Source organism: Macaca nemestrina, chromosome 1 (assembly GCF_043159975.1).
Source record: "Macaca nemestrina isolate mMacNem1 chromosome 1, mMacNem.hap1, whole genome shotgun sequence".
Lineage (NCBI taxonomy): Eukaryota > Metazoa > Chordata > Mammalia > Primates > Cercopithecidae > Macaca > Macaca nemestrina.
In genome coordinates, this window is record NC_092125.1 from 179,810,395 (window position 1) to 179,828,601 (window position 18,207).

Consider the following 18,207-nt stretch of genomic DNA (forward strand, 5'->3'; position numbering starts at 1 on the left):
CCGTCTCTACTAAAAAATACAAAAATTAGCTGGACATGGTTGTGCGTGCCTGTATTCCCAGCTACTTGGGAGGCTGAGGCAGGAGATTCACTTGAACCAGGGAGTCGGAAGTTGCAGTGAGCCAAGATTATGCCACCCACAGCACTCCAGCCTGGCCATAGAGTGAGACTCCATCTCCAAAAAAAAAAAAAAAAAAAAAAAGAAGATGGAATCGGAATCCTAATGCAGTGTATTTGTTTTTGTGGTTTGTGCTGGAGTGGCAAGAAAAGTTCCTTTGTTTTTGTATAACAGACTCTATTACTAAATTGGAGAATCATAAGATGACTTTTGAAAAAGTTGTTTACAGATCAGATTTATAGATATTCTGGGCAAATTAGCCTTTGGTGTGACTTTTGTTAACTTGAAAGAACTTTCAGGCCAGGTGTGGTGGCTCATGCCTGTAATTCTAGCATTTTGGGAGGCTAGTGCAGGAGGATTCCTTGAGCCTAGGAGTTCAAGACCAACCTGGGAAACATGGCGAAACTGTCTCTACAAAAAGTTAAAAAATTAGCCAGGCATGGCAGCGTGTGCCTGTAGTCCTAGCTACTCAGGAAGCTGAGGTGGGAGGATCGCTGGAGCCCTGGAATTTGAGGCTGCAGTGAGCCGAGATTACACCACTGCACTGCGTCTGGGCTACAGAGCAAGATCCTGACTCAAATAAAAGAAAAGAAAAAGAAAAAGGAAAGGAAAGGAAAAAACTTTGGAGAAAATGGGGTAAGGTTAATATTTTTTTCCTGTATATGTTCACAATATAGATTTGTTTGTTCAGTCAAGTAATACTTAAAATAGTAATGCAGTAAAACTGGATGGATTCTAATGCAGTAATTAAAGTTGCCAATTAGAAATAAAATGTGAATTGATGAGTTCATTCAAAATTGCTTAAAGTTAGATAAACTGACCTTGAAGATGAAGATATTCATGGAGGGGGAAAAAAAAACAAGAGAGACTATATCAGTCTGACAGAAGAAGATGTATAAAGCTCTTTGAGTGGAGCTTGAATTGCAGTAGTAAAATCTGAATCTTGAGACTGTAATCCTAAATGGAAACAATCTACTGAGCTTTGGGTAAATGCATTAAACAAAAATTTGGTATGTGTAAAATTTGAAAGCATTGCTTCTAGCCCGCCTGGATCAGATTGCCTCTTCAGCACTGGATCTGTTCTTTTACAGAAGAAACTACTTTTCAGACACCAAAATCTAGCCAGATGCTTCGGCCTTCAGTGCCACCATTAGTTAAAACATCACTGTTTTCTTCAAAATTGTCTACACCTGATGTTGTGAGTCCCCTTGGGACCCCATTTGGCTCTAGTGTAATGAATCGGATGGCTGGAATTTTTGATGTAAACACTTGCTATGGGTCACCACAAAGTCCTCAGCTAATAAGAAGGGGGCCAAGATTATGGACATCAGCTTCTGGTGAGAATTATATATTTTCTAAGATTTTAAATGTCATAGTTGCAGAGTATCAGACAGCCTAAGTTCTTATCTTGCCTTTTCTTTTTTAAAAATAGATCAGCAAATGACTGAATTTTCTAATCCTTCTCCATCTACCTCTATTAGTGCTGAGGGTAAGACAACGAGACAGCCCAGTGTGATTTATTCATGGATTCAGAATAAACGTGAACAGGTAGGATGATATGGTTATAGGATGTATATTTGCATGTAAAATTGAGAACGTTAGGGATCTCACATGAGTAAGTCATCAGGAATAATAAGGGTTTTTCTCTTGATGCTTCATGTATTAAGTTGACTCAAATGAAACAGCCAATATTTGACTGGTTTGAGCTATACACATTGTAATTTCATATGGCTTAACCTGATAATCTGTGAATTATTTCATGTAAGAAATATTTGAGTTCTTTATATATCCAAGGTATGCTTTTAGGCACTGGGAAAAAAGCAAACAAAACAGAGTCCTTGCCCACGTAATATTTACATTCGAGTGAGGGGAAATCAGTGAGTAAGCAAATGTATTATATTCTGTTTCTCTGAAATATAAAATATCATTAATTGTAAGACTTATGTACTATTAAGAAAAAAATGATACCTTAAACCATGACATGCTATTATTGACTGTAAGATGCATCTCAATAGGTCATATTCAAGATATGGAAAATATGCATAAGAAGGAAGACATTTGAAATGTCTTAAGTCTTATCTAGAAAAATAGAGCAAGGAAGACAGAGAGTTCCTAGGGGAGTGGGTATCATTTTATGTGGAGTGATAAGGGGAAGTCTCACTGATAAGGCAATGATTGATCAGAGACCTGAAGGGAGAGCAGGGAGCAGCCCAATAGATCTGAGATGGGAATGGACTTGGCTTGTGTGAAGAACAATGTGGATACCAGTGTGGCTGGAGCAGAGTAAGTGAGAGGAGAGTGGTAAGTGGGTGATAAGATCAGAAATGTAACAGACACCCAGGGCTCACTGGGTCCATCGGCTGTAGTAAAGACTGGCTTCATCTCTGAGTGGGATGGAAAGCCACTGTGTGGTCTTGCCCACAAGAATGATATGATGTAACTTACATTTTGAAAGTGCTACTCTAGGGGCTGTGTTGGCACTAAACTCTTGCAAGGTAGGTGTGGAAGCCCAGTTAAGGCTGTTGCAGTAATCTAGTGGGAGATGGTGGTATCTGTGAGCAGAGTGGTTGTGGTGGGGGCTGTAAGATGTGGTCAAGGTCTAGGTATGTATTTTAAAGTAGATGGAATAGGATTAGCTTATGGTTTGGTTGTGGTGTATACTAGAAATAGTGTTAACTGTTAAAGATTTTGGCCTGAAGATCTGGAATAATATAGTTGCAATTTATTGAGTTGGAATTTACTGATGTTTCTGGAGAAGGAAATTTGATAGAGGTGAGGGGAGGGAAATCAGGAGTTTGATTTTGGAGATGCCAATTTTGAGATACCTATGAGACAACCAGGTGAAAATACCGAGTAAGAAATTAGGCATATAGCAGTAGTGTAGGGGAAAGTTGTGGACTAGAAATGTAACTTTGGAAGCTTTTAGAGTATAGATAGTATTCAAAGCCATGAGACTCGATGCAAACTCTTGAATGAAATACAGAAGAAAAGAGATATCGAAGAAAGGGGCCCTCCAATGACTAAAGGTCTGGGAGATGAAGAATAGCATGGAGACTGAGGAGACTGAGGAGCAGCCTCTGAGGTGGGTAGAAAACCAAGGAAAGAAAGAGTTTCAAGGAGGAGGAGGTGGAAGTATCAGATGCTGCTGATGGGTAGCCTGGGCGGGAGCTAAGAATTAACTGTTGAGCTAGAAATGTGGAGGTCACTGAGTCCTTGACAAGAGCTGTTGGCTGGAGTAGTGCGGACAAAAGCCAAAATGCATGAGTTCAGGAGAGATTGGTAGATGAATTGGAGACCACAAGAAAAGCCACATTTTTCAAGGAGTTTGTTGTAAGTGGAGCAGAAAAATGGGGCAATAGCTGTGAGGAATTGAGGGGTCAAGGAACTTTTTAAAAATTTTGAGATGGGTTCTTGGTCTGTCTGTTGCTCAGGCTGGAGTGCAGTGGTATGGTCATGGCTACACTGCAGCCTTGAACTCCCGGGCTCAAGTGATCTTCCCACCTCAGCCTCCTGAGTAGCTGGGACTACAGGTGCATGCCACCATGCCTGGCTAATTTTTTAAATTTTTGTTTTTTGTAGAGACACAGTCTTGCTATGTTGCCCAGGCTGATCTCAAACTCTTGGCCTCAAGCAGTCATCCTGCCCGAGCCTCATAAAGTGTTGGAATTACAGGGGCGAGCCACCATGCCCAGTCGGGAGAAATTATAACATGTTTGCTGATGGAATGACTTTATTAATAGGGAATTAATGGTTAAAGGCATTTTATAAACTTCAGGATCCCATATGGCTTTATATGCCATTAGTACTGCCATGTCACTTTTACCCAACCAGACATGTGCTGCTTACTGCAGCCTTCTGACTAGTCATGCAGCTTTGGGTGAGAGTATGGTAGGAGCAGATTCACTTTTAAGTTAGTTCGGTTAGCTTTTAGCTGATATTAAGAACATTTTTTCCCCCGGGATTGTCAACTAGTAGAAAACTACTTTGTGTCTTAAGATATTTTTTTTCCTGTAATCTCAGCACTTTGCGATGCCAAAGTGGGAGCATTGCTTGAGCCCGGGAATTTGAGACCAGCATGGGCAACATGGCAAAACTCCATCTCTACTAAAACTACAAAAATTAGCTGGGCGTGGTGGTGCATTCCTGTAGTCCTAACTACTTGGGAGGCTAAGGTAGGAGAATCACCTGAGCCCAGAAAGCAGAGGTTGCAGTGAGCTATGAATATGCCACTGCACTCCAGCCTGGGTGATAGAGTGAGACCCTGTCTCAAAAAACAAGATTTTTTTTTCCCTGTGAGAGAAAGATTCTCTTTTTTGGGGTATTAAGAGGTTAAAGGGCAGGACAGTTATAGAGAATTGAGAAATAATATGGCCTTGAAAAATATCTCCAGTCTGTAATCCTAGCACTTTGGGAGGCTGAGGTGAGAGGACTGCTTGAGCCCAGGAGTTTGAGACCAGCCTGGGCAAGATGGTGAGACCCTGTCTGTACAAAAACATTTAAAAATTAACTAGGCATGGTGGTATGCCTGTAGTCCCAGCTACCCAGGAGGCTGAGGTGGGACAATCTGTTGAGCCCAGGAATTTGAGGTGGCAGTAAGCTGTGATCATATAACTGCACTCCAGCCTGGGTGACAAAGCGAGACCCTGTTTCTGAAATAAAAAAAAAGAAAAAAATTTCACCAAAATCACTTAGAATTTTTTTTTTTTTTTTTTAAATGTCAGGCCTTTAATTTGGGGGTTAAATGTGTATACATGGGAATACAGTTTAGGTTAGTTGGCTCATCTTGGTTATCTAATTTATAGTACAAAGGTATTTAGTTACATGGCGTATCTAAGTATTCTTTGCCCACAAGATGTGAAGTGTTTCATTTTTTTATTTAAGTTAGTGTCTGGAAGAACTAGGAAATGTGTTATATTAGAATAGAATTTAAAAGGTAAATGTGTTAATTCTTCCTTTTTTCCAACTCAGGTTAAGAATTTCTTGTCAAAACGGGTGCTGATAATGTATTTTTTCAGTAAGGTAAGAATATGTGGTTATAGCGTTGGGAATGGGGAGGGAGGAAATGAAATATGAAATAAAGTAGCAGATAGGATCTGACTTGTAAATATTTTATAGCTTAATCCTATCAAGCCAGGCAGCTTTGCATAGTGCTTCACTGAACCTCCGTTTTAACAATAGTTGCCCTAGACACACATCTCACTTCAGTGGCTTCCGAAGCTTGACTGTCTAGTTGCCTCTCCAGTCTCTTGGCTGCTGGCAGCTTTGTGTTGATAGGCAACATGGACCCCTTCCTGCTGTCTGGATCTTCACAAAGTGAACAAATTTGTGTGACTCTCTGGTGCTTCTTGACTCATGTCCTACAAGCATCTTTGTGACCAGTTTGGTGTTCAAAAGAGAGATGATGATATCACAGGTGTTAAATTTATGATGAATAAAAAGTTATAATTCAGACCACACATGAAATGACTCCCCAACTTGTGTATCCGCTGTTCCAGCTGCCACAGGAGAGAAAATCTTAGTTGTAGAAGCTAAAGATTCATTCCTGTTTTTGCTGGCTGTGGCTATTGTGTCTTTAATCGTTTGATGTGCAAAACCTTTGCCCTTATGTAGGAGAAAGAATTTTTTTTTTTAGTTTTTAAAATCTAGCCTCTCTTTCTGCAGATATTGCAGTATTATCTAATGTCACACTTACTCCATTAATACCTTCAAGTGAAAGTTTATATTGGCATCTGTTATATTTATTATTTGGGAGTCATACTCTGGTGGAAAAAGAGGTCTAAGCAACCCTGATAGAGTATAGATAACACATAACACAGTCATTTCAGGGGCTTGAAACTGCTTTTCCACTATGGTGGAAGGGACGATCCACCCAACTAGCCATTAACCTTTACCAAAAAATAATCCACTCTGGGCTACCCATTAGAGGAAGGTGTCTTGTCTTCCACCAAAAGGAAGAGAGTTTGTCTGAAGTTTTACTTCAGTGCTTGATTTTAAAAGAAGGGGAAAATAACTCACCGTGAGTGTCTTATGTGTGCCATACTCTGTTTTCGCTTCAGTTCCCTCATTTAATTCTAACAGCATTCCTGTGAGATATGTATTCATGCCGGGCGCAGTGGCTCAAGCCTGTAATCCCAGCACTTTGGGAGGCCGAGATGGGCGGATCGCGAGGTCAGGAGATCGAGACCATCCTGGCTAACACGGTGAAACCCCGTCTCCAATAAAAAATACAAAAAACTTGCTGGGCAAGGTGGCGGGCGCCTATAGTCCCAGCTACACGGGAGGCTGAGGCAGGAGAATGGCGTAAACCTGGGAGGCGGAGCTTGCAGTGAGCTGAGATGCGGCCACTGCACTCCAGCCCGGGCAACAGAGCAAGGCTTCGTCTCAAAAAAAAAAAAAGATATGTATTCATTTTACAGATGAAAAGTAGCCAGGTGTGATGGTGGGCTCAGAGGAGTCAGGTAGCTAGCCTAAGGCACAGAGACAGTAAGTGGCAGACCACATGGTGACCAAGATCTCCTGTTTTCTTGAAAGGGAAAGGCTAATTTTGATCACAGTTTTGCAAGTGGATCTATTATATGATAAATTATAGACAGTGCTGCTATTTGATGTTAAAAAATGTAACTTAATAGGCTTGTTATGTGGTACTTAATAGGCTTCATTGGGTAAATAACCAAAGACAGCATTTGTTAAAATGGACAAATTGTTCCACCCTATTCCATGGTGGTATGTTAAAGAAGGTTAGGCAGCGTGAAATCATGTCATTTGCAGCAACATGGATAGAATTGGACATCATAATCTTCTTTTTTTTTTTTTTTTTTTGAGATGGAGTCTTGCTGTGTCGCCCAGGCTGGAGTGCAGTGGCACGATCTTGGCTCACTGCAAGCTCCGCCTCCTGAGTTCACTCCATTCTCCTGCCTCAGCCTCCCAAGTAGCTGGGACTACAGGCGTCCGCCACCACCCCTGGCTAATTTTTTGTATTTTTAGTAGAGATGGGGTTTCACCATGTTAGCCAGGATGGTCTCGATCTTCTGCCATCATGATCCTCCTGCCTCGGCCTCCCGAAGTGCTGGGATTAAAGGTGTGAACCACTGCGCCTGGCTGGACATCATAATCTTAAGTGAAATAAGTCAGGCACAGAAAGATAAATATTGCATGTTCTTACATATGGAAGCTAAAAAATTTGATGACATGGGAGTAGAATGGAAAGATAACAGAGACTGGGAAGGATGGGTAGAGAGGGTAGGAGGAGGGTGGAGAGAAGTAGGTTAAAAGGTATAAATACACAGATAGATAGAAGGAATAAATCCAGTGTTTGATACCAGAGTAGGATGATTACAGTTCACAAAAACGTATTATACTCAGGTGATGGATACCCAAAATGCCGTGACTTGATCGTCAAGCATTATATATATGTAACGAAATTTCACATGTACTCCATAATTTGTACAAATAAAAACATTTTTTAAACGAAGGTTAGGTGGTTTTTCTTTGAGTGGGGTTGAAGGTAGACAATTTAAGAGCGATAACAAGTAGGCAGTTTTGTTGTTGTCTTTATTTTTTTATTTTATTTTTTTTTTGAGGTGAAGTCTTGTTCTGTCGCCCAGGCTGGAGTGCAGTAGCGCGATCTTGACTCACTACAACCTTTGCCTCCTGGATTCAAGCAGTTCTCCCACTGCAGCCTCCCAAGTATCTGGGACTACAGGCATGCGCCACCACGTGGGCTAATTTTTTGTATTTTTAGTAGAGATGGAGTTTTACCACGTTGGCCAGGCTGGTCTCAAACTCCTGACCTCAGGTTATTGGCCCTCCTTGGCCTCCCAAAGTGCTGGGATTACTGACGTGAGCCACTGCGCCTGACCAATTTTTTTATTTTTATTTTTTATTTATTTATTTATTTTTTTTTTTTGAGATGGAGTTTCGCTCTTGTCGCCTAGGCTGGAGTGCAATGGCATGATCTCAGCTCACTACAACTGCCGCTTCCCAGATTCAAGCGATTCTCTTGCCTCAGCCTCCCAAGTAGCTGGGACTACAGGCATGTGCCACCACGCCCAGCTAATTTTTGTATTTTTAGTAGAGACAGGGTTTCACCGTGTTGGCCAGGCTGGTCTCGAACTCCTGACTCAGGTGATCCACCCACCTCGGCTTCCCAAAATGCTGTGATTACATGCATGAGCCACCACGTCCGGCCATCCCAGGCTGGAATGCACGGGTGTGATCTTGGCTCGCTGCAATCTCAACCATCTGGATTCGAGCAATTCTTCTGCCTCAGCCTCCCAAATAGCTGGGACTACAGACGCATGCCAGCAAACCCAGCTAATTTTTGTATTTTTAGTAGAGATGGGGTTTCAGCATGTTGGCCAGGCTGGTCTCAAACTCCTGACCTCAAATGATCTACCCACCTTGGCCTTCCAAAGTGCTAGGATTACAGGCATGAGCCACTGCACCCAGCTAAGTTTTTTTCTTTTTCTTTTTCTTTTTTTTTTTTTGAGATGGAATTTCACTCTTGTTGCCCAGGCTAGAGTGCAATGGCACAATCTCAGCTCACTGCAGCCACCACCTCCCGGGTTCAAGCGATTCTCCTGCCTCAGCCTCCTGAGTAGGTGGGATTACTGGCGCCTGCCATCATGCCCAGCTAATTTTTTGTATTTTTAGTAGAGACGGGGGTTTCACTGTGTTGGCCAGGCTGGTCTCAAACTCCTGACCTCGTGATCCACCTGCCTTGGCCTCCCAAAGTTCTGGGATTACAGGCCTGAGCCACTGTGCCCGGCCCCAGCCAAATTTTTTAAAAAGAGTTTCTGTAACCATTCACTTAAGTGATCTTTGTACTAATCCTCCGAGGTGGTTTGAGTATATGTAACTTTAAATTAGAAACTGAGGCACAGAGATTTAGAGACTTGGCAAGAGCCACACAATGAGTTGATGGTAGAATGCTTTGTTGTATTAAATGAGTAATCACCAAGTTAAATATAAAATAATTTATTTTAAATTTTAATTATTGAGAGGCAGCTGTGAATTTTTTATTTTATAGTCTACATATTTAATTAAAGGAAACCATGGAGTTTTCAGGGGAACTCACTTAAATGTTTTTGTTTTTATTTGTAGCACCCAGAGGCCTCCATTCAGGCTGTTTTTTCAGATGCCCAAATGCATATTTGGGCATTAGAAGGTAAGCATTGGCTGTGAACTGTAACTGTGATTTTAACTGTCAGTTAAATATTGAAGTATCATCCATGAAAGATGAAAGGTCAGTTCTGGTCCTTGATCTCAGTCTTTGAATGTACAGATTCGTTTTTATATCTTTGTTTTATTTAGATCATTTTGAAAAATATATTTAGGCGTACTTCGATTTGGGCACAATTTTTTCTTGTATGTAAGCAGAGAAACTGAGCCTGGGTTCTTTTTTTTTTTTTTTTGAGACAGGGTTTTGCTCTGGTCCAGGCTCAAGTGTAGTGGTATGAACACGGCTCACTGTATCCTCGACCTCCTGGGCTCAAGCAATCCACCTCAGCCTCCTGAGTAGCTGGGGCCACGGTTGCACACCACCACACCCTGTTAATTTTTGTTTTAAAAAAATTTTTTGGGCCAGGCGCAGTGGCTGAAGCCTGTAATCCCAGCACTTTGGGAGGCTGAGACGGGTGGATCACGAGGTCAGATCGAGACCATCCTGGCTAACACGGTGAAACCCCCGTCTCTACTAAAAAATACAAAAAACTAGCCGGGCAAGGTGGCGGGCGCCTGTAGTCCCAGCTACTCGGGAGGCTGAGGCAGGAGAATGGCGTAAACCCAGGAGGCGGAGCTTGCAGTGAGCTGAGATCCGGCCACTGCACTCCAGCCTGGGCAACAGAGTAAGACTTCGTCTCAAAAAAAAAAAAAAAAATTTGGACCAGTTGCAGTGTCTCACGCCTGTAATCCCAGCACTTTGGAGAGGCCGAGGCAGGCGGATCACCTGAGGTCAGAAGTTCGAGACCAGCGTGGCCAGCATGGTGAAACCCCTTCCCTACTAACAACACAAAAATTAGCCAGGCATGCTGGCATGTGCCTGTAATCCCAGCTAGTTGGGAGGCTGAGGCTGGAGAATCACTTGAACCTGGGAGGTGGAGGCTGCAGTGAGTCGGTATCATGCCACTGCACTCTAGCCTGGGTAACAGAGCGCAACTCCTTCTCAAAAAAAAAAAAAAAAAAATTTTTTTTTTTTATAGAGATGAGATTATCCAGTCTGGCCTCGAACTCCTGGGCTCAAGTCATCTTCCTGCCTTGACCTCCCAAAGTGCTGAGATTACAGGTGTGAGCCACCACACTTAGTCTTTTTGTTTGTTTGTTTTAAGAGATGGAGTCTTACTGTGTCTCCCAAGATGGAGTTCAATGGCATGATCATAGCTCACTGCAACCTTGAACTCCTGGGCTCATGCAGTCCTCCTCCCTCAGCCTCCTGAGTAGTTTGGACTACAGGTGCATGCCACCACACCCAGCTAAAGAGACAGGGTCTTGCTATGTTGCCCAGGCTGTCGAGCCTGGATTCTTTTGTATCTTTCTCTACTTCAAAAAAGTGCAACAGATAGATTGTTTTTAACTTATGTTAACTTATGTTAATTATGAAAACTTAGTTGTTAAAGAGCTGTTTCTTTTCATCATATAGATACAACCTTCTCAGTGCTTAAATGATGCTCAGAGGCCTTTGCTGACCATTCTCTGAAAAGTATCGTCCTCACAAGCTGTATGCCCTTACCACATGGTTTTTTTTTTTTTTCCTGGCACATGTCATTACCCAACACTATATTATTTTTAAAATTTTCTTCCTAATAGAATGTAAAGCCAGAGACTGTTATTTTATTCATAACTAATGCAGTTGAGTACTTTTTTCAGTGCCTATTCCGATTTTTTTGCCCATTTTTCTATTGAATTGCTCCTCTGTTTATTTATTTATTTATTTTTAATTTATTTTTACTTTTTATTTTCGAGACAGTGCCACTCTGTTGCCCAGGCTGGAGTGCAGTGGTGTGATCTTTGCTAACTTCGACCTCTGCCTCCTGGGCTCAAGTAATCCTCCCACCTCAGCCTCCCGAGTAGCTGGGACTATAGGTTTGTGGTGCCACACCTGGCTAATTTTGTATTTTTTGTAGAGAAGGGGTTTCACCATGTTGCCCAGGCTTGTCTCGAACTCCTTGGTTTCAGCGATCTGCCCACCTCAGCCTCCCAGAGTGTTAGGATTACAGGTGTGAGGCACCATGCCCAGCCTTTATTTCTTTTTATATTCAGAATATTAATCCTTTCTAAAATAGATGTATTTCAAATAGTTTTGCCTAATTTTGATTCACTTTTAACCTTTTTTTCTTTTTTCCCTTGAGGTCTGTCGCACTTAGTAGCAGCATCATTTACAGAGGATAGATTTGGAGTTGTCCAGACTACACTACCAGCTATCCTTAATACTTTGTTGACGCTGCAAGAGGTAAGCAATCTGTGGGTTGGGAGGGGGTAGAGGTCATCTTCCCCTCCCACCCAGTGCTTTGCTTGTTTCCTATATATCACATTTATCGAGTGACAGAACATGTTGGAAGTTAAAATAATGTACTTTTTCGCCCTCAGGAAATTACAATCTAAAAGACAGAAAAGAGGCCGGTGTGGCTCATGCTTGTAATCCTAGTGCTTTGGGAGGCTGAGGCTGGAGGGTCACTTGAGGTTGAGAGTTTGAGATCAGCCTAAGCAACATGGCAAGACTCGGTTTTTACAAAAAATAAAAAATTAGCTAGCCATAGTGGTGTATGCATGTAGTCCCAGCTACTCAGGAGCCCAAGATGAGAGAATCATTGGAGCCAGGAGTTTGAGGCTATAGTGAGCTACCATTCCACCACTGCACTGCAGCCTAGGTAACAGAGCGAGACCCTGTCTCTATTTTAAAAAACAAAACTAAAAGTTTAGGAAGAGAAAACTTTTAATCTGCTTATAACATTTTACAGAAACAGAAAAAGAAAGTATACTAAACCTGTAGGGTATGCCCCTGGTATTAAACACATTGTTTAAAATACTAGACTTCTGTTCACTGACAAAAGTGAATCCTTACACAATTTGTAGCTACCGAAAGTGACCTGTAATTAAATGACCCATGCAGATAAAGTGCCCTTTTGGGTTGAGGCTCAAGAGCTGAGGCCAATAGATGCCTATCACCAGGCTTGATGGCTAGTTTTAACTAATAGGTTTTCTTGGTCCTAGACTTAAAGAAGGGCAAAAAATAAAACACATGCTTTCTGCTTTGCAGCAGGCTTCTTTTTCTAACTTCATGTTGCTTGGTACTTTTTATGTCACCTTATGTCACATGACAGCTGTAAACACTAAGTGCTAGAGGCATGTAAAGATAGCATCTGGAGGCCAGGTGCAGTGGCTTGTACCTATAATCCCAACACTTGGGGAGGCTAAGATGGGCAGATCACCTGAGCTCAGGAGTTCAAGACCAGTCTGGGCAACAAGGTGAAACCCTATCTCTACAAAAAAAAAAATAGAAAAATTAGCTAGGCACAGTGGTGTGAGCCTGTAGTCCCAGCTACTCGAGAGGCTGAGGCAGGAGAATTGCTTGAACTCAGGAGGCGGAGGTTATAGCGAGTGGAGATCGTGCCACGGCACTCCAGCCTGGACCACAAAGCGAGACCTTGTCTCACAAAAAAAAAAAAAAGCATCTGGTGGATATAGTAGGCCTTCTGGAGGAAGTGGAATTGAACTAGGCTTAAATGATAAAATGATAAAACTGGTGCATCTTTTGGTCTTGGGAAACCATTTAAGATATGAAGAGAAGCTTGGGCAACATGATGAAACTCTGTCTCTACAAAAAATTTTTTAAAAATTCGCAGAGTGTGGTGGTGTGCACCTGTAGTCTCAGCTACTTACGAGGCTGACGGGGGAGAATCTCTTGAACCCAGGAGGTAGAGGTTGCAATGAGCCAAAATTACACCATTGCACTCCAGCCTGGGTGACAGAGTGAGACCCTGTCTCAAAAAAATAAAAGATAACGAAGAGAAAATATGCTTCTCCATTTCTTTCTTTAAAACTCAATTCATTTTACCTATTAGAAAATCTTACCCATCAAAACCAGTGATTTTTTTGCTTTGAGCACTTTTTGTGAGTACTTTCTCATGTGTGTTACTTGAGATGTGTGTGTCTACATGGATAGTTTTATTATTTGTACTCTTTCCCAAGTACCTTTCTGTAAATAAATAGTTTCCTAGTAATTCCCTGCAGCTTCGAGTATTTGGTTTTTCTGACTGCACAATAGGATGACCATGATTTGGGCATATCTTTGATGCTCATAACATTATTTTTTTTCACTCTCTCAGTATAGTTAAAATAACAATAATGGTACAGTGCTTATAGTCGAGAGTAATTTGATATCATTATTATTTGATCTTTATAACTATCTTGTGAAGTCAGCAAGGTGGAAGTGTTTTCGCCTTTTTTTTAATAGATGAGGGAGGCTTAGTAGTGCAGCAAACTTACCTCAGATCTCACACACAATCTCCTAGGTGGCAGAGCTGGGAGTAGAGCCCAGTCTGATTGCAGGGCATTAGCAGTGCAGTAGACCTGGGAAGAAGCTACAGATCCACATCCCTTCCCCGCCTTTTTTTTTTGTTGAGACAGAGTCTCTGCTCTGTTGCCCAGGCTGGAGTGCAGTGGTGTGATCTCAGCTCACTTCCACCACCGTATCCCGGGTTCAAGTGATTCTCCTGCCTCAGCCTCCTGAGTAGCTGCGAGTACAGGTGCATGCCACTATGCCCAACTGATTTATGTATTTTTTTCTTTTTTTCTTTTTTTTTTTGAGACGGAGTCTTGCTGTGTCGTCCAGGCTGGAGTGCAGTGGTGCGATCTCGGCTCACTGCACGCTCCGCCTCCTGGGATCACACCATTCTCCTGCCTCAACCTCCCCAGTAGCTGGGACTACAGGCACCCGCCACTATGCCCAGCTAATTTTTGTTTTTTTAGTAGAAACAAGGTTTCACTGTGTTAGCCAGGATGGTCTCTATAATCTGCATTAACTCATTCTTGAGAGTGGAGTCCTCCTGACCTAAACACCTCCCATTAGGCCCCACCTCTCAACTCTGGTGCATTGGGGATTAAGTTTCTAGCACATCCTTTTTGAGTGACAAATTTAAGTCATAGCAGGCCCTGTTTACTTAGAAATGGGAGTTGGAATGGAGAATACTTTGGAGGATACTTTGGAGGGGCAGAGTAGAACAAGGCAAAGCAGCATATTTTTGGATGTTGAGAAAAGATAGAACAAAGAGAACAGGACCAGTGACCTGATACTTAGCTTCTCAGTATAAAACTCCTCCTTATGTGGGCTTATAATGTCTATTTTCCCTTAAGCCACATCATGGTCAACCTTTTGGTCATGCTCTGCCATCACCAGATTTTGCAAACTGCCTCACAGTCGTCTTTTTTTTTTTTTTTCCACTCTACATCCTGAGGTTGATTGTAATGAGTAATTCAGAGTCTGTGTGGGTAATCTGCCCGACACCCTGTCTGCACAATTCTTTGACTTCCTCCTCTTCACTACCCATTTGTATACCCTCTCAACCCACAACTATCACCTAGGCCCAATTATCCCCTGAATACTCCACTGCCAGAGCTTGAAACTCCAGGATTCTACCCTGTAAGCTAGAGTCCTTAAATGTTTTTGTTCCAAGGATTCATTTGGCAGTCTGTTGAAGCCCATGAACTTCTTCTCAGAATCATGTTCTTAAATGCATAAAGTGCTTAGGATTAGAAAGAAAATCAGTTATATTGAAATATAATTATCAAGATGTTAAATTTATGATACAGTAATATGTGGTTTTTAATTATTGCATTACATAACAAGATCTGTCAGTGAGTCCAGTAACTTATTTTGAGGTAGGGATAAGATGAATGGTATTTCAGGATAACTGTAACAATTGTATTGAGATACGGAGATATTGGTGATTTCTGTTGGTGACAAAGTCACAGGAACTGCTAATGCTACTACGATTTGTTGCTTACATTCATAGTTGAAGGAAATGCTGGATTTTAATTAGATCTTAGTAAAGATAAATGTGTAATTCAAGTTTGTACCCCTGGAATTTTTCCCTTAGGTCTGTGGACCCAGTGTAAGAGCCCTTGCTCCAGGTGCAGCCCTTTCATGTCCTTGCTGCTTCTGTACAGTTTCTTTGATCCTACCAGGATTTCCAGTTCCTTTTCCCCATGTTCTTTGTCTTTCAGCTCCCTCCTGACTACGTATATGCCTTTCTGTATCCAGTTTGGACCTTGTAGTCTATTATTTCAACCACTTTATTACCAATTCCTTCAACTCCTTTGTCCCCATGTCCTTGAGCTGCACCCATGTGGCAGTTCCACTATCCACCCATTCTCTTGCCGATCCCTCCTGCCTTGCTTCAGGATCTTGGCATTTTTGTCCTGAATTATTACATCCTCTTGCCCCTATAGACTCTCAACTGAGTTACTTCATGCTCTGATTCCAGCCACTCTGCTATTCCCATGAGTCCTCTGCTCTTATAACCACCATAGACTATTCAGTCTCTGCCTCACACCAAATATATCTTATTTTCTTAACTTGACTCTAACTCTGCAGATGCTGCCTTTTTTTTTCTTTTTTGTCTAGAACATATTTTTCTCCTTTGGTCTGACTCTACTCTATAACTCCCCCCTCAATACTTCATTGTCTTTATGGACTTTTATTGTCTCCTCTTCATATTAGCCAGAGTAGAGGTGGGGACTTTGTCTTACCTCTATTCCCATCATCTGATATAGTAGCTGGCAAATGACAGGCACTTATTTGATGCTTGTTGGATGGCTGCTGGATTGCGTCATTGCTGGTTCAGTGGACAAAGGCTTCTGTTTTGGGGCTTAAATTTAGTGACAATTCTGATGCAATGGGTTGATTAAAATGCTCCCAAACCATCTTTTTGTTTTGAGAGGCAGGAATGTGATGTGACTCATATGATCCCTGTTATATATTTTTGGCTTTCTGTTCTTTGGTCTAGAAGGGATCAAAGTGAAGACAGTAAGTTCTAAGTATCTCTGTAATTTAAGGCAAGTTGTACATTACTGGCTTCTGGGTGTTACTAAGGAACAATTGTGTGGAACTGTTCTATCCTTTTGTTTTACTTTTCAGTATCAATAACATCAGCCATTTCACTGAATCATTAAAGGCAAAATGTGAAAGGGAAGGGGAGCCTTTCACTCTTCAAACTATTCAGAGGGCAAGGAGTAGAGTGATGGAAATGCTAGCTAGCTCAGTGGTTTCTGCCAATGGCCAGACCATCCTGGAGATCACAGTTATTATAAGGGACATACATACTTTCATTTGAATGATTACCATTTCTCCAACATGTTTGCAGCTGTTTTCTCAGATGTTTTTACATGCTGTTTTGGTTAATTAAAATACAAATTCATTTGAAAACATTGCTGAATTCATAGTAGTTATTTCCTTTATCAGTGGATGGACAGCAAGTATTAACCTCTGGAAGTCCACAGGATTTTACTGTTGTTTTTAAAAAGGGTGCTTACATACAAAATATTAGGAACCAAAATGACATATTTTATAATTAAAATTTTTTGGCTAAATGCGTTGGCTCATGCCTGTAATCCCAGCGTTTTGGGAGGCTATGAGGCAGGAGGATAGCTTGAGGTCAGGAATTCAAGACCAGCCAGGGCAACATAGTGAGACAGTATCTATAAAAAAACTTTAAAAATTAGCCGGATGTGATGATGCTAGCCTATAGTTCCAGCTACTTGGGAGGCTGGGGCTAAAGGATCATGTAAGCTCAGGAATTTGAGGCTGCAGTGAGTTATGTGACTGTACTCCAGGCTGGGCAACAGAGTGAGACCCTGTCTCTAGGAAAAAAAAAAATTAAACTTAGTAAAATATACATAACATAAAAATGACAATTTTTAATCTATTTTTTAGTGTATGGTTCTATGACATTGAATATATTCACATTGTTATGCAGTCATCAGCACCATCCATCTTCAGAACCTTTTCGTCTTTAAAATATGTTTTACATTCTTTAGATAGCCTTGGTTTCTGTGGAAAGGCCGATGTCATCCTGATGAAGTTGATCAGCCCTATCTATTATATTTTTTTGCCTCATCATTTGAAGGTCAAATTTTGATGTACTTGGAATATTGATGTTTACCTTTATGCCATTCACAGATCCATCCCTCCAGTAACTATTTAATTATCAAGCAGTTAGCGTGTGATACGATACAGAATGGAAAAAGACAGGGTTCTTGCCCTCCAGGAGCTTCCAGGATGTAAAACAGATAATCATACAAAGAACTACAGTTGTAGTCAGTGCCACTGTGCAGAGAAATGCAGGATGAGGCTGGGCACGGTGGCTCACGCCTGTAATCCCAGGACTTTGGGAGGCTGAGGCAGGTGGATCACCTGAGGTTAGGAGTTTGAGACCAGCCTGGCCAACATGGTGAAACCCTGTCTCTACTAAAAATACAAAAAATTAGCCAGGCGTGATGGTGGACGCCTATAATCCTAGCTACTTGGGAGGCGAAGTGGGAGAATCGCTTGAACCTGGGAGGCAGAGGTTGCAGTGAGCTGCAATTGTGCCATTGCTCTTCAGCCTGGGCAACAAGAACAAAACTCTGTCTCAAAAAAAGAAAAAAAGAAATACAGGGTGATCAGAGAACATATGACAGGTGAATCTGAGCTAGTCTTGCAAGTAGGGGATAGAGAGATGTGAGATAATTAATGGCTCCTGGAGAATGTAGGGGTTGGAAGGAGGAATGGGGGAAAGAAGGGAATATTCTTGAGGTCTGGAGCTATGGATTTGAAGGCCCAGATACCCTTGACCAACATTGTACCAGTCAGAGTCTATTCTTGGTTTCTGTAAAGTCCTATGCTGCTTTACCTAACATTTGCGTAGTATTCCAAAAGAAATTGTTTAAAAAATTTTTTTTTGTAAAACCCTGTGAGGTTAAAAGAAGGCTTATTTTGCATCCTGAAGTCTCTTTTAGAAACTCTTTTCTGTGTGAGTACAACTTATTCATGATTGTACCTAGTAAATGGTTGAGTCAAAATTGGAAACTAGGGCTTTGAACCCGAAGTCCTTCGCA

The 18,207-nt window shown here is 41.6% G+C and overlaps 1 protein-coding gene across 2 annotated transcripts in view; it reads left to right on the top strand.

Moving 5' to 3' along the window:
- Positions 1 to 18,207, top strand: part of LOC105495087 (NDC1 transmembrane nucleoporin) — a 67,390-nt gene that overhangs the window by 34,972 nt on the left and 14,211 nt on the right. For both annotated transcript variants that reach the window (XM_011764270.3, XM_011764271.3), the window contains exons 12-16: positions 1,209 to 1,454; positions 1,550 to 1,665; positions 5,086 to 5,136; positions 9,220 to 9,283; positions 11,463 to 11,563. In XM_011764270.3, coding sequence (XP_011762572.2) covers positions 1,209 to 1,454; positions 1,550 to 1,665; positions 5,086 to 5,136; positions 9,220 to 9,283; positions 11,463 to 11,563 — 578 coding nt within the window. The remainder of the gene's footprint in view (positions 1 to 1,208; positions 1,455 to 1,549; positions 1,666 to 5,085; positions 5,137 to 9,219; positions 9,284 to 11,462; positions 11,564 to 18,207) is intronic.